Consider the following 21039-nt stretch of genomic DNA (forward strand, 5'->3'; position numbering starts at 1 on the left):
GACTTTTAGTCTTTTTTTTTTTTTTTTTTTTCTGGTGGGCTACTTACAAACTTACCACTTAATATCTTGGTTGGACAGTAGGGGGTTGGGAAAATAAAAACCTGATTATAATCTTACGTTGATCGTTGATTTGCCTTGTGGTTCAGAGTCTAGCTGGGAGACGCATCCAGGCGGCCGGAGGCTGGCGGCCGAAGAGGTCCACCCAGCATAAGGTGCAGCTTTGAGCAATCCATTATCTGACCCTTCCTTGTCAAGGAGCATTCTCTAGAAGCCTGAACTCGGCCCACACCGTGTCCCCAGTCACCCAGCTTGGACTCTGCCCCCTTCGAAGGGAGCGTTGGAGTGTGCTGAGTCGGAGGGAAGACCGATTCCTTGAGAGGCGTAAAAGGAGGTCCTCAAAGACCTGGGGCCTTGATGAGGTGACCCCAGTCAGCCCAGTGACGGGATTGCCAAATCAGTGTTAGGACAGAGAGGGGACTCTTCCTATAACTTTCCTCTTCTTTTACACCTGGACTGCACAGAGGGCGGGCGGAGTTGCCAGCACGGCCCCAGGCCTGGCTGAGAGACGGCTGGCTGAGGTGCTTCTGTGAAGAAAGCTGGAAACACTGCCTGGGTTTGTAGAAAGAGTAGGAAGAGGGAACTTACAAAAGCTTTGGCACCCATCGAGAGCTAGAAGGTCACCATGGGACTGTGTAGAACACAAAGAGCCTTCTAAGAAGGGGTCTCCTAGAAATCGTCTGAGTGTGTACTCACCCGTGGAAGGCTCGAGTGAGCGTCTCTGGAAGCATGTGGTGACACACCCAGGTGCCTTCCACACCCCGTAACCACCTCTGCGGCGGCAGCAGCCCCATGACATCAGCTGGGGCGCCTCTGGGCCAGAGGCGGGATGAGCTTCGAGAGGAAGGAGGGTGCGGCCAGAGATCTGAGCTCTAGAAGGTAGACGCCATGCCCACCGATCCTTCCTGCCCCTTCCTTGTGACTTTGTGTCCTCCCTCACCCCACCCCAACTGTGGAGGCCCGTGTTCAGGGGCCCGCCGAGGCAGCGGACTTCAGCTTTGGCTGGCCGCAGAGGAGTCCCTTGCTCTTGGTCTCCTGAGCAGGTGGGCGGGAGAGAATCGCGTTTGGCGGGTTACAGGGCCCTGCCCTGGGGCCTAAATTGGGGCTCTGTCACCAGGACCTGCGACAACATTGCCAAAAGGGAAATACAGGGGTGGGAGCCCCTCCCTCCCCTGCTCCATCTGAACCATCCCAACCCCAGGTCTCCCATCCTGAGCAGCCACACGCCGTCTCCATTCAGATGTTCAGAGCGGGGTCTGTGGTACAAGGCCAAGGGCTCGAGGGTTAGTCACCACTGGGTCTCCTCCCAAGACCGGCTCCTTCAGACGCCCCTTTACTGGCCCGGTGACTCTTCCTTTCACGTGCAGTGCCATTCGTCGAGCAAATATTTGTTGAGTGTCTGTTATGTGCCAAGCCTAGCAGAGGACAGAGTCCTCCCAAGTGTAGACTGACCAGTATGACATGGGGACGGGAATTGTGAAATGAGTCGCTAATCATTCTGAGCAAAATCCACTCCTGCGGTCAGCGAGCAGCTCTCCACCACGTTTGGGCGGGAGTGGGCGGGGGGGGCACACAGGGCCAAGCCCTTGGTGATCCTCTTCGGAAACAGTCACTCTGGAGCGCCCCAAGATCAAGGAAAGAAGGTGTTGGGACTAAGGGCCCGCGCTGGTGAGCCTCTGCTAAGCAGACAGTGCAATCCACGGGCCTCAAGGCCTCTCACAGCCTGCCCCCCGGGCTCATTCTGAATACACAAAGCCTTCCTTCCCCTCCAAAATCCTAGGAATGAGGGGCTTGGGCTGGTTTGAGGCAAACATCTTATAATGAAACAGAGTAGACAGACACACTAGTGAGCAGGTACGGTGAAAAAGAAAAACTTGCTCCTTGTAAGGATGCTAGCAACAGCACTCCTTCACCCGGTGCGCTGAGGTCCCCGAGCTGGCTCCCGATCAGAACACCAGGGCTAGGGGTGTCGGAGGCCCCGCTGCTGGTGGCCAGCCAGGCCTCCTGACTCCCGTTCCCGATGGCACCAAGTACTAATGCCTGGAGGTCACGGGCAGCTCTTGGCAGCTCTGAGAGGCTGTCTTCTCGTACTGCCAGATAACGGCGAGCATATCTGCCTGCCGGGCCTTCCAGGGATGATCGTGGAAATGCTTTGGCCACTGAGGAGCTACACAAATGTTGGAATTAGGTTTAGCCATAATAATCATTTCAGTAATAAACCAAAGTATAAAAATGGCAGGTGGCTTGGAGTCCAACCAGTAAGCTTCTGAGATCCCCCGTGTGCTGGCTGGGGTGAGCTCTACCCCCAAAAAGAAAGGAGCATCTCTTGGCCTGACACAACCATGAGCTGCCCCAGGAGGGGACCAGCCTTCCTCCCCACCCCTCTGCCCTGCCGCCACAGCTCTTTAAACCACGGGCAGGAAGCTGGGCCGGCCAACTGGCAGCCCAGGCAGCTTGTTCAGGGAGACTGGCTCCCTCTTTGTGGGGCCCCATGAGCCTCTGCGGCTGGACTGGTCCAGGAACAGAGGTCCCAAATGCCGGCATCTGCAAGTCAGGGCCACACAGAGAAAACGCAACTCCTTGCCACGTCTGCTTCCAGAAGCCTAGGTCTTAGCTCTGGTCTCCACAGTGCAAGTGTGTTCAGTGGGAGTGAAGGGAGAGAATGCCAGAAATTTGGGGACAAAGAAGAGTTACTAAGTGCCAGCTACCTTCCGGTTTGGCCACAGATACCCAAATGTAGTGCTTAAAACAACACACATTTATGACCTCAGGTCAGTTCTAGAGGTCAAAAGTCCCAAGCGGTCATACTTGGTCATTCGAAGCTGAAGTCCTGCTGTCAGCAGAGGTCATCAGCTGACCCTTTCTTCTGGAGATAGCAGGGGGTCACCTGCGTCTACCTCGTCCTCCTTCTGGAGGCCGCTCACACCCCTCGGCCTACAGCCCCCTACACAGCTGAGCTGCTGTCCCCTCGTCTCCTCTGACCGTGTCTCCTGCCCCTGTCTCGTATGTTTAAAGACCCTTGCGCTGACATCGGGCCCACCTGGATAATCCAGGAAAACCACCCATCTTAAGGTCCTTACAATCACATCTGCAAAGTCCCTTTTGCCAAGTGACAGTCTCAGGTTCTGGGGATGAGGACCTGAACATCTTTGGGGGGAAGGGGCATTCGTCCCCTGTCGTATACAACACCCCTGCCGTGACTCTAGGCATGGGGAGTTCCATCCTTGTCTTCATTCAGCAGATAAGGGACTGAGGAGGGCACAGCTTCTCTGACTCGCCCAGGGCCACACGGCTAACGAGAGACAGCTGGGATTCCAGCTTAAGGCTGTCCTGCTCCAAGCCCTCTTATCTGTGGTGAAGGACAAGGAGACCAGCTACAGTGGCAGAGGCCCCGGGGCCCAGCAGCTCTGGGACCTGGCTGACAGCAGGGAGTTTCCTGGGTAGACAGTGAAGGGCACATTTCTGTCCTGGGTCTACAGCCAGAGACAGGGGTGCAAAGGTCAGCCCTGCCTCTCCTTTGCTGAGAGACCAGAGGCCTGGGACAAATTCAGTCCACTCCCTCCAGTTTCCTCATCTGTAAGACGGCAGGGAGGGGAGCGGCCGGAGTAGTTGGTCCCACAGAGCCTCTCAGCTTGGGCCCCCACAGCTTCTGTGACTCAGGGCCCATCAGTGAGCTGGGCTTGGAGGTGCCAAGCCTTCCAAGAGACCCCTTTGGCAGAGCGGCATTGCAAACACCATCGAGCAAGGGAGCACAGGGCGCTTTGCCTTTATTTTTACAGGATTCCCCGGGTCCTCCAACAAGCCCCACCATTTTTGTCTCCATTTTACTGACAGGAAACCGAGGCTCAGAGAGATGACCTAACTGGCCCCCAATCCTCCTCCAGGATTTCACAAGTGGGAGGCAAAATGAAGTGAGTGACCAGGTCTCCTGCGGCTCTCCTTAGGCAGAGGTCCTCAGGCCTGCCCCGGGAACTGCTGAAGTCCTGTCTCCACTATAGGGCACACACCCACGTGTGCACAGCAACATTGCAAAGATGTAGGGGTTCGCTTAAGCGACTGCCCTTTGTTCTGACCTGAGGCCCTTTAGTGATGTTAAAAGAAATCTTTTCTTTTTTGAAGTGCTGGTCGTGGTAGAGATGGGTGGGGTTTGGGGGGTAACATTTTTGCATGACAAAATCAAAAGCAGGCAACTCCGTGTTGGTCTCTCGAATTGGTTTGGAAATGACCGAAGTCCCCGAAATCTCAGTCCGGGAGCCACAAAGCCCTCTCTGCTCTGCCCAGGCCACTCCTTGGCACCACAGGTCCCCTCCAGGTGAGGGTAAGGCTTTGGAAGGTCTGGGAGAGCCTGGAGAGAGATATGCTGACCTTTTGGGACAAAAGAGGCCGCAGGGTGTTGGGGCAGGGAGAGTGTCTGCTGCCCATGGAGGGAAGGGTGGGAGCAGAGTCATCTCCCTGGAATGCAAGGGGACAGTGGGGGGGGGGGACGTCTCCTGGGGGAGGAGTCTCAGTCACCCCTGGCCAGCTGGTGTCTCTTGCTTCCATTCCCGGCTGCACTGGCACAGCAAACAGTGGGGGGCGCGCATCCCCCCAGGCGAAGGGATGGGTGCGGATGACCCCGACCCTGAGGGCCTGCAAGCCTGCACCCACCCCCTCTGGCCCCCACCTGAACCCTTGATCCCTGGCCCTGCAGCCCCCGCAGCTTCCTGTTTGCCCACTCTATTTGTCCGGCCCCGGGGACAGAACTGATCCTTGAACTCTAAGTTCCACATCGCCAGGACCAGTGAGCAGCAGCAAGGCCTGGGCTGGGCTTATCAGCCTCCCTGCCCAGCCCCTTCCTTGAGACATAAATAGGCTGGGAGAGCGGGCAGCTCAGAGATCGCGGGAATCCTCGGAGGTGAGTGTGGCTGCCTGCTCCCCCACCTCCGACCCTGGGCATCCAATCTGGGGTCCCGGCCCCAGACTCTGCCCCATGCGGGGGCTCTGGGTACTGAGACCCTCTCCCACCCTGTGCCCTGCCTCCTCCAGCCCTGGTAAAATGGGTGGGGGAGCCCTGGGCTCTTCTCGCTAGAGGCCTGCCCCACTCAGCCGGGACCCTCTTCTCCTCCAGGTCACCCACATCCCTTCAGGATGAAAGCGGTGGTGCTCACCTTGGCTGTGCTCTTCCTCACAGGTAGGTGCCCCTCAGCCTAGGAAGCCAACCATGGTGGTGGTCGGGGGGGGGGGGGGCTTCTCCCTAAGCCCCTGTGGGCCGCCCTCCTGGACACAAGGAACAGCGTTTCTCACTCATCCCCTTGCCCCTGCCTCTAAGCCTCTGAGCCAGCCTGGTCCAGGGCTGGCCTGATCTGGATCTCCCTCTCACCCCAGGGAGCCAGGCTCGGCATTTCTGGCAGCAAGATGAACCCCAGTCACCTTGGGATCGAGTGAAGGATTTAGCCACCGTGTATGTGGACGCAGTCAAAGATGGAGGCAGAGACTATGTGGCCCAGTTTGAAGCCTCCGCCTTGGGAAAACAGCTGAAGTATGGACCCAACCCGGGGCCGGGAGGGGCTGGGGGACAGGGTCAGGGGTGGCTGGTCCTGCGAGGCAGAGAGGCCTGTGGTAAGATGTACCCAGACTGGCCGAATCTCCACCTGCTATTTCCTGGGCCCCATAGAACGCCTGGAAAAAAACCAGCATGGGATCCCAGAAATAACCAGCATCTCAGTACTCATTTTAGGGAGAATACGGTCCATAGCACCCTAGCAAGGGGCAGGTCTGTGCTGCCTGGTCAGCAATCACAGCCCCATCATCTGCACGGAGGGCAACAAGCCACTTCCCATTCTTAACTCCCTCCTCCGCTCCTGGCCAGCAGCAGGGAGGGCGGTCTCCAGAGAGGACGATGGACTCCAAGTAGAGAGATGAGGTCCTTAAGTCCCAGCTTTGGGGACAGACAAGACGGGGCACCCAACCCAGCTCTGTCTCTGCTAGCTCCTGGGTCCGTGAGGACCGTGGCACCCAGCCGGCCGGGGGGAGTTGGGGTGTGGGGAAATCCAGGCCAGGCTCGGCCCCCGGGGTTGATGCCCATCGAGAACAGGTGCTGCTCGGGCCTCCCCGCAGCCAGGCCGGGGCGCCAGGCTGACCCGGGTGCCAGGGAGGCCACCCCTGAGCTCCTCGCTCTCCCCTCCCCAACTCCTCAGCCTGAAACTCCTGGACAACTGGGACAGCTTGAGCAGCACGGTGGCCAAGCTGCGCGAACAGATCGGCCCGGTCACCCAGGAGTTCTGGGATAACCTGGAAAAGGAGACAGAGGCGCTGCGGCAGGAGATGAACAAGGACCTGGAGGAGGTGAAGCAGAAGGTGCAGCCTTACCTGGACGACTTCCAGAAAAAGTGGCACGAGGAGGTGGAGCTGTACCGCCAGAAGGTGGCGCCGCTGGGCACGGAGCTGCGCGAGGGCGCGCGCCAGAAACTGCAGGAGCTGCAGGAGAGGCTGACCCCGCTGGGCGAGGAGCTGCGGGACCGCGCGCGCACCCACGTGGACGCGCTGCGCGCGCAGCTGGCCCCCTACAGCGACCAGCTGCGTGAGCGTCTGGCGTCCCGGCTGCAGGCGCTCAAGGAGGGCGGCAGCGCCACCCTGGCCGAGTACCACACCAAGGCCAGCGAGCACCTGAGCGCCTTCAGCGAGAAGGCCAAGCCCGCGCTCGAGGACCTCCGCCAGGGCCTGCTGCCCGTGCTGGAGAGCTTCAAGGTCAGCCTGCTGGCTGCCGTCGATGAGGCCACCAAGAAGCTGAACGCCCAGTGATGCGCCCCGGACCCGAGGAACCCCTACCGGGGCTCCCCTTTCGGCGCATCGGGTTCTTAGAATAAACTTCCAAAGTGGGACGCCTGTGTTGGGCTGCGTGTATTTTGAAGCTTCACTTACGATTTTTAAACAATAAAATATGCTCTGAAAACTGTAAATTCTTTTTTGGGAGGACGGGAGCGGGTGCGGACCATGGAAGGAAGGGGGTGGGGACAGGGCCTTTGGGCCGGGGTGGGGGGGCGGGCTGGAAATTCGCTGCCGATTTTGTAGCCCCTCAGTTGGAACCTGGGCCCCACAGGGCCTTCATTTAAGGTTGCAGACCTGTGAGGGCCTGACTGTTAGGAGGGAGGTAGTGCGCCAGAGCCCTCTTCCCAAGGGCGGCCAAACAGAAAGGAGTAAGAGAGGACCAGGCCAGGTGGCAGACAATCCAATGCTAAGGGCCCAGCAAGAGCCTCAGATAAGGACTGCAGCCCTTTCTGAGGACCACGAGGAACAGGGCTCCCTCCATCCCCCCAACCCCCCACCCCAGTGTGTGTCCCTCCCCCCTCCCCAGGCCAGGACTCTCTGGCAGCCCTCCCACTCAGGGCCAGCTGGGGTGGGCCTCCAGGAGCTACTGGGGCTGGAAGGATGGGGGCAGGCTCACATGAAGAGCTTGGCCTTTGCTCCTTCCTCCTTCAGTAATTTAAAAAATGAAGAAACAGATGCTTCCTTTCTTTTTTTTTTACAAGGGTTACATGGCACTCCTCACAGTCCTGCCCTTTCCAGAAATGGCCGATGTTTCTTCCTGCACAGCTGTGTCAGTCGGCCATCCCCCCCCCAGCCCCACCCCACCCCGGGGCTCCAAGCCTGGTCAGAACAATAATCCCCACCTCTTGCAGGGAATCAGCCTCTTGTATTTCCAAGATGCATTCATATCCGTCATCCCACTGTGTTCTTCCCCAAATCCTGGGCAGACGGCCACCACATCCACGGCTCGGATGAGAAAGCTGAGGCTTTGAAGTCCCTTGCCAAGCAAGGCCAAAGAGCAGGATGGGCTGGGTTGCCCTTTCCAGACCCATCCAAGGTCTTTTTTTTTTTAAAGTGTGCGGCCAGGCACTCAAGTTCACACGGCTGTGCACACAGGCATACACGTTCCCAAGCATACACCCCTGTCCACCGCCAGCCACTCTCCACACTCAGGCACTCGCGCCCCTGTGTGTGTGCACATGGCCTCAGAGATCAGAGACCTGGGCAGAGCACTGATGAAGCTTTCCCTCTCAGCCCCCCACAAGGCCTTTGAACCCCTGCCCCTCCTCCATCTCTGGTGTGTCTCAACAACTCTTGGATCAAGGAGTGGGCTTCGTAGTTCCTAACCATCCAAAGCTGCAATGGGTGTCAAGGCGAGATCTAGGTGAGAACCCTTTCCAGGTGTGGGTACTGGGATCCGTGGCCCAGCTGGGCCAGAAGAGAAGCCCAGGTGGATTTCCCAAGAGAGAGCAGATGTCTCCAAGTGGGCCTGGATGACTCGATGCCACCAAGCTATGTCAAGGAGCCCTCTGGCACCCAGCGTCCGAGTTACTAAGTTTTTTCTGTGTCAGCTGAGCTGGGCTTGAGGTCTGGCTCTGTCATTTGTGGACTCCATGACATTGGGCCGGGGCCTTCACCTTTCTGAGCCTCAGTTTCATCATTGGAAGAACGGGGGCCTGCTGAAGTAGTCTGTGATTCTGAGACTCCCTGAGGTGAACATCTGTTGGATGGTGGGGACACATGGGAAACAGCCTCTGTTGGGTAACTCTGAGTCCTTCTTAGCTTCAGGAACGCTGGATTCCCTCACTCCGATTCTGGTCTCTGGGGGAATTCAGCTTAGCCTATAGCCACAACGATGACCAGGTGTTGTGTACAGTCTTATTTCATTCATTCATTCATTCATTCTTTCATTCATTCAAGAAATCTGCAACGGGGGCGCCTGGGTGGCTCAGTGAGTTAAGCCTCTGCCTTCACCTCAGGTCATGATCTCAGGGTCCTGGGATTGACCCCTCTGCATCGGGCTCTCTGCTCAGCAGAGAGCCTGCTTCCCCCTCCCCCTCTGCCTGCTTCTCTGCCTACTTGTGATCTCTCTCTGTGTGTCAAACAAATAAATAAAATTTTAAAAAAGATTTTTGCCCCCACTTTACATATGAGAAACTGAGGCTGATGTAAAATGATGACGCCAAGACCAGAGTCCAATCGTATCTTCCTCCAAACACTCCCCATTAGCCTCCTCCTCTCAAGTCTGGCTGAGAGGGCCAGGGGCATGTGTCCCGCAGGTCAGCTCAGGCAACCTACCTGAGTTGGACTCAGCCCCGTGCCCACGTGCAGAAGAGCCCACCCCAAACATACATGGCACGCATGGGACGTCCCACTCACGGCAGCTTCTCATCCAGCTTTATTGGGAGGACAACAAGCTTGGGGCTGGGCCAGGTCTGGGCTGGGGTGGGAGGTGAGAAGGCTGTCATTCTCAAGTGACTTTCGGGCCTGTCCAAGGAGCTGCAAGGAGGATGGGCAGGAAGACTCAGGGTGTCGAGATCTCAAGAGGTTTCCAAGGCTGGAGTTGGCTGGACCTCAGAAGCTGAATCCCAGAACCCAGAGAACTTGCCCTTAAACGTGCTCCAGTAGTCTTTCAGGGAAGTGATACCATCCGTCATCCAGCCCCTGAGGTTAAATCAGTGAGGGGAAACAATGGAGGCGGGCGTGAGAGCTCACCTGAAGGCAATGGGGCTCCTACCATATCACCACTGCCTCTCCCCCGACCCTCTCAACCTCACCCAGCAGCAACCCTGAGACCTCAGGCAGGGACCCTTTCACCTGTCACCCCCGGCAGAAGACATGCTGAAGGGCGTAACGGGACCCTAGCCCAAGTCAAGCCTGTTTCTCCGGGCTGGGCCAGACCTTGGTGCCACCCCCGGGTCTGAGGCAAGTTGGACAGGAGTGATCTCGTGGGAGATGAGTAAGGCTCTGGCTATTGGTCTGCTCCGAGCAAATGATGCCTACTAGGATTGCAGGACCTGGTGGCTCTGAGTGGGGTGGGGCAGAGGGACGCAGTCTCTCATTCAGAAAATCATCAGAGCGTAAATTAGCTGTGTGATCGGGGGCAGGTCATGGATCTCTCTGAGCCTCGATTGTCTCATCTGCAAAACGGCAAATATAATACCCGCTCCCCAGCTTCTAAGAATGAATGCCTCAGCGATGGAAATGCAGGCTGACTCAGGGGTGGGCAGTGCGGGGAGATGGCGGGGAGGGGAGCGGAGTGAGGGGAGGACTAGAGGCAGGGCGGGATGGGAGGGGAAGGAGGGACTTTTGCGCACACCGGGCCCCAGGGCTTGGCACAAGGCAGAAACACACACACACACACACACACACACACACACAGCCCAAATTGGGTTGGATAGAAGCTCCCAGGCCAACCTCCACTAGTAAAGAGATGGCCACAAGAGCTGATATGGCCTTCCTCAGAGCCTTGCAGGGTCCATAAAGGAGCGAGGAGGGCCCTCGGACAGGAGGAGCAGCCGGGAAGAGAAAGGAAGGAGGCACTTTCGGCTCTCCCATCTCCCCCCCCTGCAGCCCAAGGAAGCCCTGGGAGGGACCCCGTCTCATAGAGCGGAACACAGAGGCTCGGAGTTGTGCAGGTGCTGGGTGGATGGGGGAGAGCCACAGCCCCACTGCCGGGGCCCTCCTGAGTCCGGGAGCTGGTACTGAGCACAGACACTCGGGGGCATACCTGGCCCGCTGGGCCACCTGGGACTCCTGCACGCTGGTCAGCGTGTCCTGGGCGGTCTTGGTGGCGTGCTGCACGTATCCCTGCATGAGGCCCAGCAGGGAGGGGTCCTCCGCCTCCAGAGCTCCTGCGGGGACAGCAGGGTTGAGTGGGATGGATCGGCCTCTGGGGAGCCCTTGGCTTCTGCCCAGCCACCCACCAGGGCCCAGGATCCTCAAGCCATCTCCAAGGGTCCTCCAGGCAGACAGCCACCCTCGCCCCAGCCCTAGCCCAGTCCCCACGAAGCTGCTTACGGGCAGAGGCCAGGAGCACCAGGAGGGCAGCAACGAGGAGGACCCGGGGCTGCATGGCGGCTCTGTTCCTGCGGGGAAGCGTCTTGTGAGGAGTACCTTAACCCCCGCCACCCCTCTCCTCAGGGGATAGGCTGTGGCCCCAATAGTAGATCCTGAGCTGGATCAAGCCAGGTGGAGAAAGGGCCTGCTGCCAGCAAATGTGGGAGATGAAGGGCTTTCAGACACCAGAGCCTCCAGGGCCAGGCTGAGGGGGAGTGTGGGCCCCGAGGGAGAGAGCAGAAAACCCGTCAGACCAGGAGTCGGGACACCTGGGTTCTGGCCTGGTTTCTGCCACTAACAGGCTAGGTGACTTGGGGGAGATCCCCGCCCCCCATCCAGGTCTCCGTTTTCCCGTCTGGGGTAGGACGGGGCTCTAAGGCTCCTTGCGGCCCTAACCACGCACAGTGAGGGCAGAGCGTGCGAATCTGGAGCCAGTCCCAGTCCCAGCTGTGCCAGCACACCCGATGCAGCTTTGGGCAAGTGCCCTGCCTTCCGTGGGCCTCGGTTTCCCCCAGCGTGACCTGGAGGTGGGAGCTGCTGCCCCAGCCCTGCGGCTTCCTTGGCCCCAGCAAGCTTTTCTCCAGACTGTGCTGGCTGGTGCAGGCGGGGACGCTACTCTGCCCGCTCCATCCCGCTCTCCTATCTCCCTCACCCTCCTCCTCCTCCCCCCCAGGGGGCATTACCTGGAGCAGCTCCCTCCTGGGATGAGCTGAATAGACAGACAAGAGGGCTCTGGCCTGTTTTATATTGTCTCCTGGACAGGGGGCACGGAGGGCTCAGGGAGCTGGGCAAAGGTCACTTGCTGATCAGTCTAGACCAGGGCCTGAGGCAGGGTGCCCAGATGCAGCCAGGCCTGCTGGGAGAGTTGGGAAATCTCTGGGTCCCCTGGTGCCTACCCTGCTCTGCTACCCTGTGGCCCAAAAGGGCTCAGGCCCCGTGGAGACCCCATATTTTCAAGCAGCCTGACTCCCTAGGGAGAGGCTGGCGATAGGGGAGGGAGATTAGAGCACCTGCCAGGGGCCTCCGGGCCCATCCCAGCCTTTCTCAGGAAGCTTGTAGATCCCTCCCCACCCCCCACCCCTCGCCCTGCAAACTGAGAAGGCTCAGGAACAACTCAGTATTGGGGTGCGGTGTCTAGACTGAAGTCACAGAAGACCTACGGGCAGAGGCTTCTGAGGGGAGGGCCGCGCGGTGGAGTTTACACAGCCTCCTTCCCGCACCTGCGCCTCCGCCCTTCCATCCTAGGTGCTGCTCCCCCAGGAGCCTCCCTGAGCTGAGCCCAGGGCAGGGGGTGGGGGGGTGGGGGGGGTGGGGGTGGGAGAACAGCAAAGGCTGCTCGAGCCCAAGGCCTTTGTCCCACCCTCCCTCCCCTCCTCCTCCCCCTGCCCTCTGGACCCACTGATAACATTCCCCCGGGCAGCAGCTCTGGCTCTAGGCTGAGGCCTCCCCCGGACTGTGCCGGCAGGCCGGGATCGATTTCCAGCACCTCACCTCGCACCTTGGGTCTTGGTTTTCTTATCTTTGAAACAGCAGCCCCCATGGCCCCTTGGCTGGGCGGGGAGCTGGAAGGAAGCAAGATGGTGGTGTGGTCAGTCTGGTAGGGAGAGGGTACAGAGGAGCTCTGCAGGGGCTGTCCCAGAGAGGCCATGGGCCTTGCTTGGGGTAAGGTATCCCTGGGCTCACACTGGGAACCGTAGCCTGGACAGCAGGATCGGTAAGACTGAGACTTCGGAGACAAGAAATCCTCGGATTGAACAATGCCTCTGACACTGATTCGTATGACCCAGGGCCAGAGACCTAACACCTCAGAGCCCCAGTTTTCCGTCCTCGGAAAAGGGAAGAGAATGTAGTGAAAAGAAGAGCCATCAGAAAGGATGAATACCCAACTTTTGTACCAACATGGATGGGACTGGAGGAGATTATGCTGAGTGAAATAAGTCAAGCAGAGAGAGTCAATTATCACACGGTTCACTTATTTGTGGAGCATACGAATAATATGGAGGACATGGGGAGATGGAGAGGAGAAGGGAGTCGAGGGAAATTGGAGGAGATGAACTGTGAGAGACTATGGACTCTGAAAAACAATCTGAGGGTTTTGAAGGGGCGGAGGGTGGGAGGTTGGGTGAGCCTGGTGGTGGGTATTATGGAGGGCACGTATTGCATGGAGCACTGGGTGTGGTGCATAAACAATGAATTCTGTTACACTGAAAAGTAAGTAAAATAACAAAAAATTAAAAAAAAAGAATGCCAATACGCCAAGAGCTGTGGTGAAAGTAAAGGAGATATATATACAAAGCAACTGGAGGGGGTTGGTGGAGGGGGCTTGATAAATCTCTCTTCCTCCCAAATACCTTGTCCATCCCCAGACAGCACAGTCTGAAGGCAGGAGGAGCCCCCAGTGTAGAAACAGGGCTTTTGGCAGGCAGCCATCCTCTCAGGAAGAAGCAACTAACCCAACAATATGAAATCAAAGGCCGGAGCAAGTGACCTGGTTCCACCCTCAGAATTCTTTATTATTGCCTGAGACTTGAAGTTTCTCCATTAGAAATTCATTCCTTTGACTCAGATCCTATATTATGCTAAAATGCAAATAGATTCCTGTGGAGTAGATATTAATAACCCCATTAGGTAAGAAACCTTAGGTAAGAAACCTAAGGCTCACGGGACGGAGATGTACCCAAGTACACAGAGACCATGACGGGTAGAGCTGGGAAACAGAACACAGGGCTTCGATGACTTACACTGGTACTAAAGAGTTTGGAGACCCTCACTAGTCACTCAGACCTCTTCCTGAGCAGATTTTGCCAATGGGGTGGGGGAGGAAAGGAAGCTGATTTGGTCACTGAAAGAACTGAGCGCTCGGGAGGGCGGAGAGCAATTGTGCCCATGTCACTCTTCTGTTCTGGCCTGTCCCTCCGCGGCAGGGGTGAAGACCACAGTGGGAATCCAGATCCCAGCTGGGTTGGAGTACAAAGTCCTCAGCCCCTGGGCATGCTACATTGGACCCTCCAACTCCCATTGCCTGCGTGTGTGGAGGGTCTGAAGGAACCTGTCTTCTCTCTGCTATGTAGTAATGGGCTCCCTGACGCCGGGGAGGTCAGAAGATGGGGCAGAGAGACCCAGCAGGCAGGTGCTGGGCTAGGTTGAGAACCCAGGTGCGCAGACCCATGCAGCAGGTGTGTGGTATGCCAAGAGTCCTGGGCCATTTTCTCGTTCAAAGGGCTTGGCGAGTTTGAGTGCCTGGACCCCTCTGGGCGGGTCTATCTCCATAGGGGCCCTCCCAGTGGCCAGCCTAAGTGGCCCGGCCCTCCCTATTCTCCCCTCCCTCCCTCCCTCCCTCCCATGTTGGCTCCCCTGGAATGAGGCGACTTCTCCGGGCCTGGCCCAAGACTGGCCCTAAGAAGTAAGTGGCAGCCCTGGGTGGTGAGGGGCGGGGGGAGGCTTGGCCAGCTGGGGCCAGAAATGGTCCTCTGGGGTTGAGCAGACTCTCTGGCTTCCTTGTGTCTGAGTGAGGCTTAGCACACAAGCCTCTGTGACCCCTGCCCCTGCCCCTGGGCTGAACTGGGAGCGCCGCTTCGGCCCTGCCAACTGGAGGACCTGGGGAAGCCAGTATCTGTGCTCAGAGAACCAGAACCCAGCCGGAGGCAGAGTCCCCTTCTTCCATCCGTAGCTCCAACACTCAGGGCCTGGGCACTCCTTCTCCCCCGCTCCCAGCACAAATCCATTCACAGCCTGGGACAAAACACGCCCACTGACACGGGGAGAGAAATGCATTCATTAACGGCACCCACCCACGACACGTCAGGACACGGCACCCCCTCCTCAAGGATGCGACTGCTCACATCGGCCCGCACCCGTCTGCACCCGTCCCTCAGCAGTGCGCCCCAGCTTCATGCCCACCCACAGCGGAAGTAGTGACTCCGTGACTCTGTCCATGTCCCGGCAGACACTCTCAGACGCGCTCAGGTAGGTGCAGACACTCCCGGTGCAAGTAAGACAGAGCCTGTCACATGCTGGTGACACTCGCTGCTCAGACTCGAAGTCCAAGAGGTCAAACTGCAGCTGAGGTGTCCTTGGTGACTCACGGCTCTTTTCTTCTCCAGGCCCAGGAGAAGGGATGGGGGCATGGAGCACGGACCTTCGTGCCCACCCCTGGCCGGACTATGCCGACGCGGGAGCAGGACCAAGAATCATAAGTCAGTGTTGCAGGGAGGGAAGGCTTTCGGGGTGAAACCTGGCTCGTGCTTGGTGAGCACCTACTGTGCGCCGGGCAGCGTTCCCAGCAGGACACGGGTTCTCACTGAATCCCTGCAACCGGCAGGCAGGGACTATTCTACGCCCAATGGAGGCGGCCGAGGCTCAGAGAGATGTGCCCTGTCCCCACCCAGGGAGTCCGACTCCAGAATCCGAGCCCGACACAGCTGTTGGGAGAAGGGAAGAGCTGCTTCGGGGAAAGGGCACTCCCTGGTACTAGAGGCGACCGCGAGTGGCGGGGGGGGATGCACGGTGTGGGGAGCAGCAGGCCTTCTAGCTGCCTTTAATGCCATGAGACATCAAGCCACTGCTGGACTACGAAGCATGGAGGCCTGATAAGTCAGGGTGAAGGCAGCCGTGGTCTACAGGAGTCCAGCTTCCTCCCGGCCCCGGCACTCCCGCGTGGGAGCCAATGGTGCCCTAGGATGGGAGTCATCCTGTGGTCAGTGCGGGTCGCATGGTCCAGCAGAGCGACCCACACTAACCACACTGCAATGTCTTCTTGGTGGATGGCTTCCTGTAATTGCGTGTGCGACCTTCATTTGTAGAGAACGTTGGACGTCCTGTAGAAGACCTCCTGCCCTTTAGCCCCGTCCCCCAGTGCGAAGTCCCCTAAGAGGTTCAGGTCTTGTGATTCAGCATAGACTGACTGCTCCTGCCCAGGGAGCAGGGCTGGGCTGGGGGCAGGAATCAGGCCTCAGGCCAGCCGATCTCAGTGCATGGGGCACCGCCCCTGGGAGCCCCCAGAGGCCTGGGCCTGACTCTGCCACTCTCACTGGTGCAAACCAGGAAAACAATACTATTACTGATAACAACTACTTTGTCGTGCTAACTCTGCGCCAGGCCTTTTACTACTCACGCCACGAGCAACCCCCCTGTTTCAAAGGAGAAACCGAGGCTCAGAGCTAGGCTGAGCTGAATCACGAGGTCCGGTGACCCAGCTTGGCAGTGGTCGGACAGGAAGCACACTTGCAATGAACCCTTCCAATACAGGGCCCGGCCCTCCCACCCGCCCAAAGGCTTGCTAGAGCCTTCTCTTCCCAGGCACGCCTGGACCAGAGCTCTGGATCTTCGCTTGCTGTCCTCAGGGGTGGCCCTGGGTGGCCCAGTCTGGGGTCTGGTGCTCTGAGATGGATCAGAGTGGGGGATGCTGTAGGGAAGGGCTCTCTTCCCTGAGGCAGGCAGAGGAGGCGTGAACTTTGCCCCCAAACCTGGCTCAGGCCCAGAATTGTCAGCAGGGCCTCTGGGACATTAGTCCCTGGCTCAGGGGTTCCCTAGGCCTCCTTTCTCCCAGCAACTCGTGGCTCCCCATCCTCCCTTCTGTACCGGGTGGGGCACCAGCACAGAACAGCCTCTACGGACTGCCGCCCCAGCCCTAGTCTGCTGTCAGCTGCCACGTTGTCTTGGGTCACAAAAGTCCAAGGGGCCTCCTGAGAATGTGTCACCTTCCAGCGTGGAGTCACACAGGCGAGGAGCTGGGGAGGGCAGCCTCGTGGGGGTTTAAATGTCTGGCTGGCTCCGAGGTCCAGTCAGTTCCGACAGCAGCACAGGTGAGCTGCCCGAGAGCCTCTCTTCTGGGCCCCCTGTGACCCCAGGAAGGATCCAGTGCGGTGCGAGTCTCTTCCAGCCCAGCGAGAAGCCCAGGATGTTCCTGAAGGCTGTGGTCCTGACCCTGTCCCTGGTGGCTGTCACTGGTGAGTAGCCTTTGGAAGAGGCTTTCAGGCAGGACCCATCTGCTGCACCAAGTGGGCAGGATGGAGAATCCGGAGCCCAGGCAAGAGGACAGTTCCAAATGCCTGTCGTCCCCCGGCTGGACACAGAAGGCTGCCCACCTGCCCCGCGGTTCATAGGAGGGCTGGCCTCTGCCCAACGTTCTGCTCCCTGGCATTGGTGCTTTCCCAGTTTTGCACGCCCCTGTAGCTTTTAACGAGGGAAGCACAGAGGGGGCGGTCAGTGTTTGGGCTCCCCCACCATCAGCCGGTCTGCAGCTCAGGGCTGGTGCAGAGGGACGAGGAAGGGGATGGGTCCTCATGAATCTTTCTGTTTCCTGCCCAGGTGCCCGGGCTGAGGTCAGTGCCGACCAGGTGGCCACTGTGGTGTGGGACTACTTTAGTCAGCTGAGCAACAATGCCAAGGAAGCCGTGGAACATCTTCAGAAGTCAGAGCTCACCCAGCAGCTCAAGTAAGAGGGGCATGGCTTGCGCGGCAGCCTGCAATGGGATGGAAGGGCTGAGCTCAGAGGCTGGAGACCTGAACGTAGGATACACACTGCCCTGCCACTAACTCTCCCAGGGACCCTGAGGTCTCCAGATCTGCGATCCACATATGCAACAGGGGGTTAGAATAATAATCCCCGAGGAATCTTCCTGCTTGAACTTTCTAGAGTGTGACAGATGGCCACATGCTAGTACTGAGAGTCACGGGAGAAAGAGAGGGAAGGAAATGTCGTGGGAACTGGGTCCTAAGACATTCCAGGAGGATGGGAGCCTGTGAAATCACGGGAAAGGAAGTGGGGATATTTGGGAAGCCTCTGAAAGTGAGCACGTGGAAGGAAACTAGTATTTTGAATCCCTAAAAGACTGGAAGAGGTCCAGAGCATAACATTCTATTAATGAATGTAATCTGTGTCACACTACACCTGAGCTGGGAAGGAGTTCAAAGTCTGCCCTTTTTGCTTCACAGGCGTGGGGTGGATGGGGGTGCCGGGTGGCCGTCACTCAAGGTCAGGGGGAGAGTCAGAGATACTGGGTAATAAGTTAGTCTATTATATCTACTCTCCCAAACCATGATCTACCTGTGACCTTAATACCCCGGAACACTCATCCTTCTCAGGCAGGTGTGTATGAGATGAGCGGGGCATAAGGAGACAATCCCGGCATGTAATGCCAAGTGTAACGGTGGCCCCCTTGTGTCCTTCCCCTGCAGTGCCCTCTTCCAGGACAAGATTGGGCAAGTGAACACCTACACCGACAACCTACAGAAGAAGCTGGTGCCCTTTGCCACGGAGCTGCACGAACGCCTGAGCAAAGACTCCGAGAAGCTGAAGGAGGAGATCCGGAAGGAGCTGGAGGAGCTGCGCGCCCGGCTGCTGCCCCACGCCACCGAGGTGAGCCAGAAGATCGGGGACAACATGCGTGAGCTGCAGCAGCGCTTCGGGCCGTACGCGGATGAGCTGCGCACGCAGGTCAACACCCACGCCGAGCAGCTGCGGAAACAGCTGACGTCCCACGCGCAGCGCATGCAGAGCGCTCTGCGCCAGAACGTGGACAACCTGCAGGTCTCCCTGACACCCTATGCAGATGAGTTGAGGACCCAGATCGACCAGAACGTCGAAGAGCTCAAGGGACGCCTCACGCCCTACGCGGATGAGCTCAAGGTCAAGATCGACCAGAACGTGGAGGAGCTGCGCCGCAGCCTGGCTCCCTACGCGCAGGACGTGCAGGAGAAGCTCAACCACCAGCTCGAGGGCCTGGCCTTCCAGATGAAGAAGAACGCCGAGGAGCTGAAAGCCAAGATCTCGGCCAACGCCGATGAGCTGCGGCAGAGGCTGGAGCCCGTGGCTGAGGAGGTGCGGGGCAAGCTGAAGGACAACACCCAGGAGCTGCAGAGGTCGCTGGCCGAGCTGAGCAGCCAGCTGGACCGGCAGGTGGAGGAGTTCCGCCGCAACGTGGGGCCCTACGGCGAGACCTTCAACAAGGCTCTCCTGCAGCAGGTAGAGGAGCTGAGGCAGAAGCTGGGCCCCTATGCAGGGGATGTGGAGAACCACCTGAGCTTCCTGGAGAAGGATCTGAGGGACAAGGTCAACTCTTTTTTCAGCACCCTCAAGGAGACAGAGAACCAGGATACCCTTGTGGCCGTCCCCGAGCAGCAGCAGTCGCTGGTCCCTTTAGAGAGCTGAGCTGTCCCTGGCGCTCACGCCCTCCCATGGACACCTGCCCAGCCCGGCCCCCTGTCTGTCTGTCTGTCCCAAGGCAGTTCTGGTACAAGCTTGAGGACACATGTCCAGTGGAAAATGACACTACCTCTCACTACTCAATAAAGCTGCTAAAGAACTAGTCCGGTGGCAATGTGACTTCTCACTGTTGGTGCGCTGGGGGTGGGACAAACCCGCCGGCACAGCTTAGCGGGGGCCTGCGGGGGATGCTTGGGGGGACACCAGGGCTGGGGAGAGGACAGTGCAGGAGGGGCAAGGGCAGAGTGTGCTGAGAGGGGTGGGGGGGTGCTCTAAAGGGAGGTGGAGGTGTCACCCATTACACAAAGATGAAATAGGCAGCCGGCTTATATTCCCTTAACCAAGAGCTGTTTCTGGAATGCCCTCAGTGTGCACGCCCCTGTTCCAGGCAGCAGACAGTGAGCAAAAGAGCTTTTGTGGAGCGCGGGTCTGACGCTGTGCTTCACTCTGAGGGGGCCACGGAGGTAAGCTTGACCCGCTCCCTGACTTTGAAGAGCTCACGGCGCAGTGGGGGAGGCTGTCCCTCCTTCCAGAAGCTCTCCTGGGCCTTGAACTTGACTTACTTGTGTGAATTTTGGTTTATTTCTCCCCACCTCACTCTCATGATAGAATTGACACATGAGGTGAGCCCAGCATAATGAGAGAAGTGGAAGCCCTGCCCAGAACCCCTATAATGCACGGAGGATGCGCACCACACGGGGGGCAGGGTGTGGCATCGGGCCGGCTCACATTCGAGTCCCGATATCTGGTTGACATGGCAGAAAAAAAGCTTAGGTGGTAAATTCATCAGGGCTCATCTCAGAAAGGGGAGGTTTTGCTTTCCACTTTATATATTTTATATATAGTATTTGGGATTTTAAGATCCTATTTGGAATTATTTTCTTATTGTGGTTATATGTATGTGTGTATGTATATATATAACATATAAAATTTGCCATCTTAACCATTTTCAAGTATAGAATTCAAGGATGTTAATTGCGTTCACAATGTTATACAACCCTCACAGCTCCCTCCCAGATTTACCACCCCAAACAGAAACTCTGTATCCACTAAGCAATTCCCCGTCACCTCCCCAAATCCAGTCCCTGGTAACCTCTACTCTGCTTTCTGTCTGCTGTAGGGAGTTCATGTGAGGGAATCATACAATATTTACCCTTTTGTGTCTGGCTTCTTTCACTTGGCATAATGTTTTCAGGTTCATCTGTGTTATAGCTGCACCAGAATATCCTTCCTTTTTAAAGGCTGTATTATAGGGCACCTGGGTGGCTCAGTGGGTTAAAGCCTCTGCCTTCGGCTCAGGTCATGATCCCGGGGTCCTGGGACCGAGACCCCCATTGGGCTCTCTGCTTGGTGGGGAGCCTGCTTCCTCCTGTCTCTCTGCCTGTCTCTCTGCCTACTTGTGATCTCTGTCAAATAAACAAATAAAATCTTCAAAAAAAATTTTTTTAAATAAATAAAGTCTGTATAAGACTCCAGTAGCTTCAGACCATATTGTCATCCACTGATGGACTCTAGGGTCGTTTCCACCCTTTGGCTGTTGTGATAATGCTCTTGTGTGTAGAAATATTTCAATTCTCCCGTGTGTACATCCAGAGTTGGAATTGCTGGGTGGCGTGTTAATTCAGAACTACTCCGGGATCCAGGCTTTACCACATAGCAAGCCCAAGCCCCTAAACCCAGAAGAACCAAGTACTAGAGGCCCCTGCAAGTGTGGGGTAGGGGCTGTTTCCCCGTCCTTGGTGCAGCCCACATCAATATCTCCCCGAGGAGGACTCTGAGAGCCCATCCCAATCTCAGGTCTGAAGCTCCCCCAGCTACCTCTGGCTCCTCAGGTGACCTGGACACCTCTACAGGCATGGGTTAGTGTCCCCAAAGGGATGTCAGCCAGCACCAACGTGGGCCAGGCTGAGACGCTAGCCACACACCCGCAC

The 21039-nt window shown here is 57.7% G+C and overlaps 3 protein-coding genes across 3 annotated transcripts; 2 read left to right on the forward strand and 1 right to left on the reverse strand.

The window, feature by feature from the left end:
* Positions 1-4832: 4832 nt before the first annotated feature.
* Positions 4833-6988, forward strand: APOA1 (apolipoprotein A1). The gene is made up of 4 exons (XM_046017798.1): positions 4833-4951; positions 5165-5227; positions 5422-5575; positions 6234-6988. Exons 2-4 carry the CDS (start codon positions 5185-5187, stop codon positions 6835-6837), a joined length of 801 nt encoding a protein of 266 aa, XP_045873754.1. The 5' UTR covers positions 4833-4951; positions 5165-5184; the 3' UTR covers positions 6838-6988.
* Positions 6989-9218: 2230 nt separating this feature from the next.
* On the reverse strand, positions 9219-11735 carry APOC3 (apolipoprotein C3). The gene is made up of 4 exons (XM_046014330.1): positions 11586-11735; positions 10864-10931; positions 10574-10697; positions 9219-9507 (listed from the first exon to the last, which is right to left on the reverse strand). Exons 2-4 carry the CDS (start codon positions 10916-10918, stop codon positions 9384-9386), a joined length of 303 nt encoding a protein of 100 aa, XP_045870286.1. The 5' UTR covers positions 10919-10931; positions 11586-11735; the 3' UTR covers positions 9219-9383.
* A 4947-nt stretch (positions 11736-16682) lies between these two features.
* APOA4 (apolipoprotein A4) lies at positions 16683-19211 on the forward strand. The gene is made up of 3 exons (XM_046017658.1): positions 16683-16850; positions 17212-17338; positions 18082-19211. Exons 1-3 carry the CDS (start codon positions 16802-16804, stop codon positions 19052-19054), a joined length of 1149 nt encoding a protein of 382 aa, XP_045873614.1. The 5' UTR covers positions 16683-16801; the 3' UTR covers positions 19055-19211.
* Positions 19212-21039: the final 1828 nt, after the last annotated feature.

The sequence above is a fragment of the Meles meles genome, chromosome 8 (genome assembly GCF_922984935.1).
Source record: "Meles meles chromosome 8, mMelMel3.1 paternal haplotype, whole genome shotgun sequence".
In the NCBI taxonomy this organism is placed as follows: domain Eukaryota; kingdom Metazoa; phylum Chordata; class Mammalia; order Carnivora; family Mustelidae; genus Meles; species Meles meles.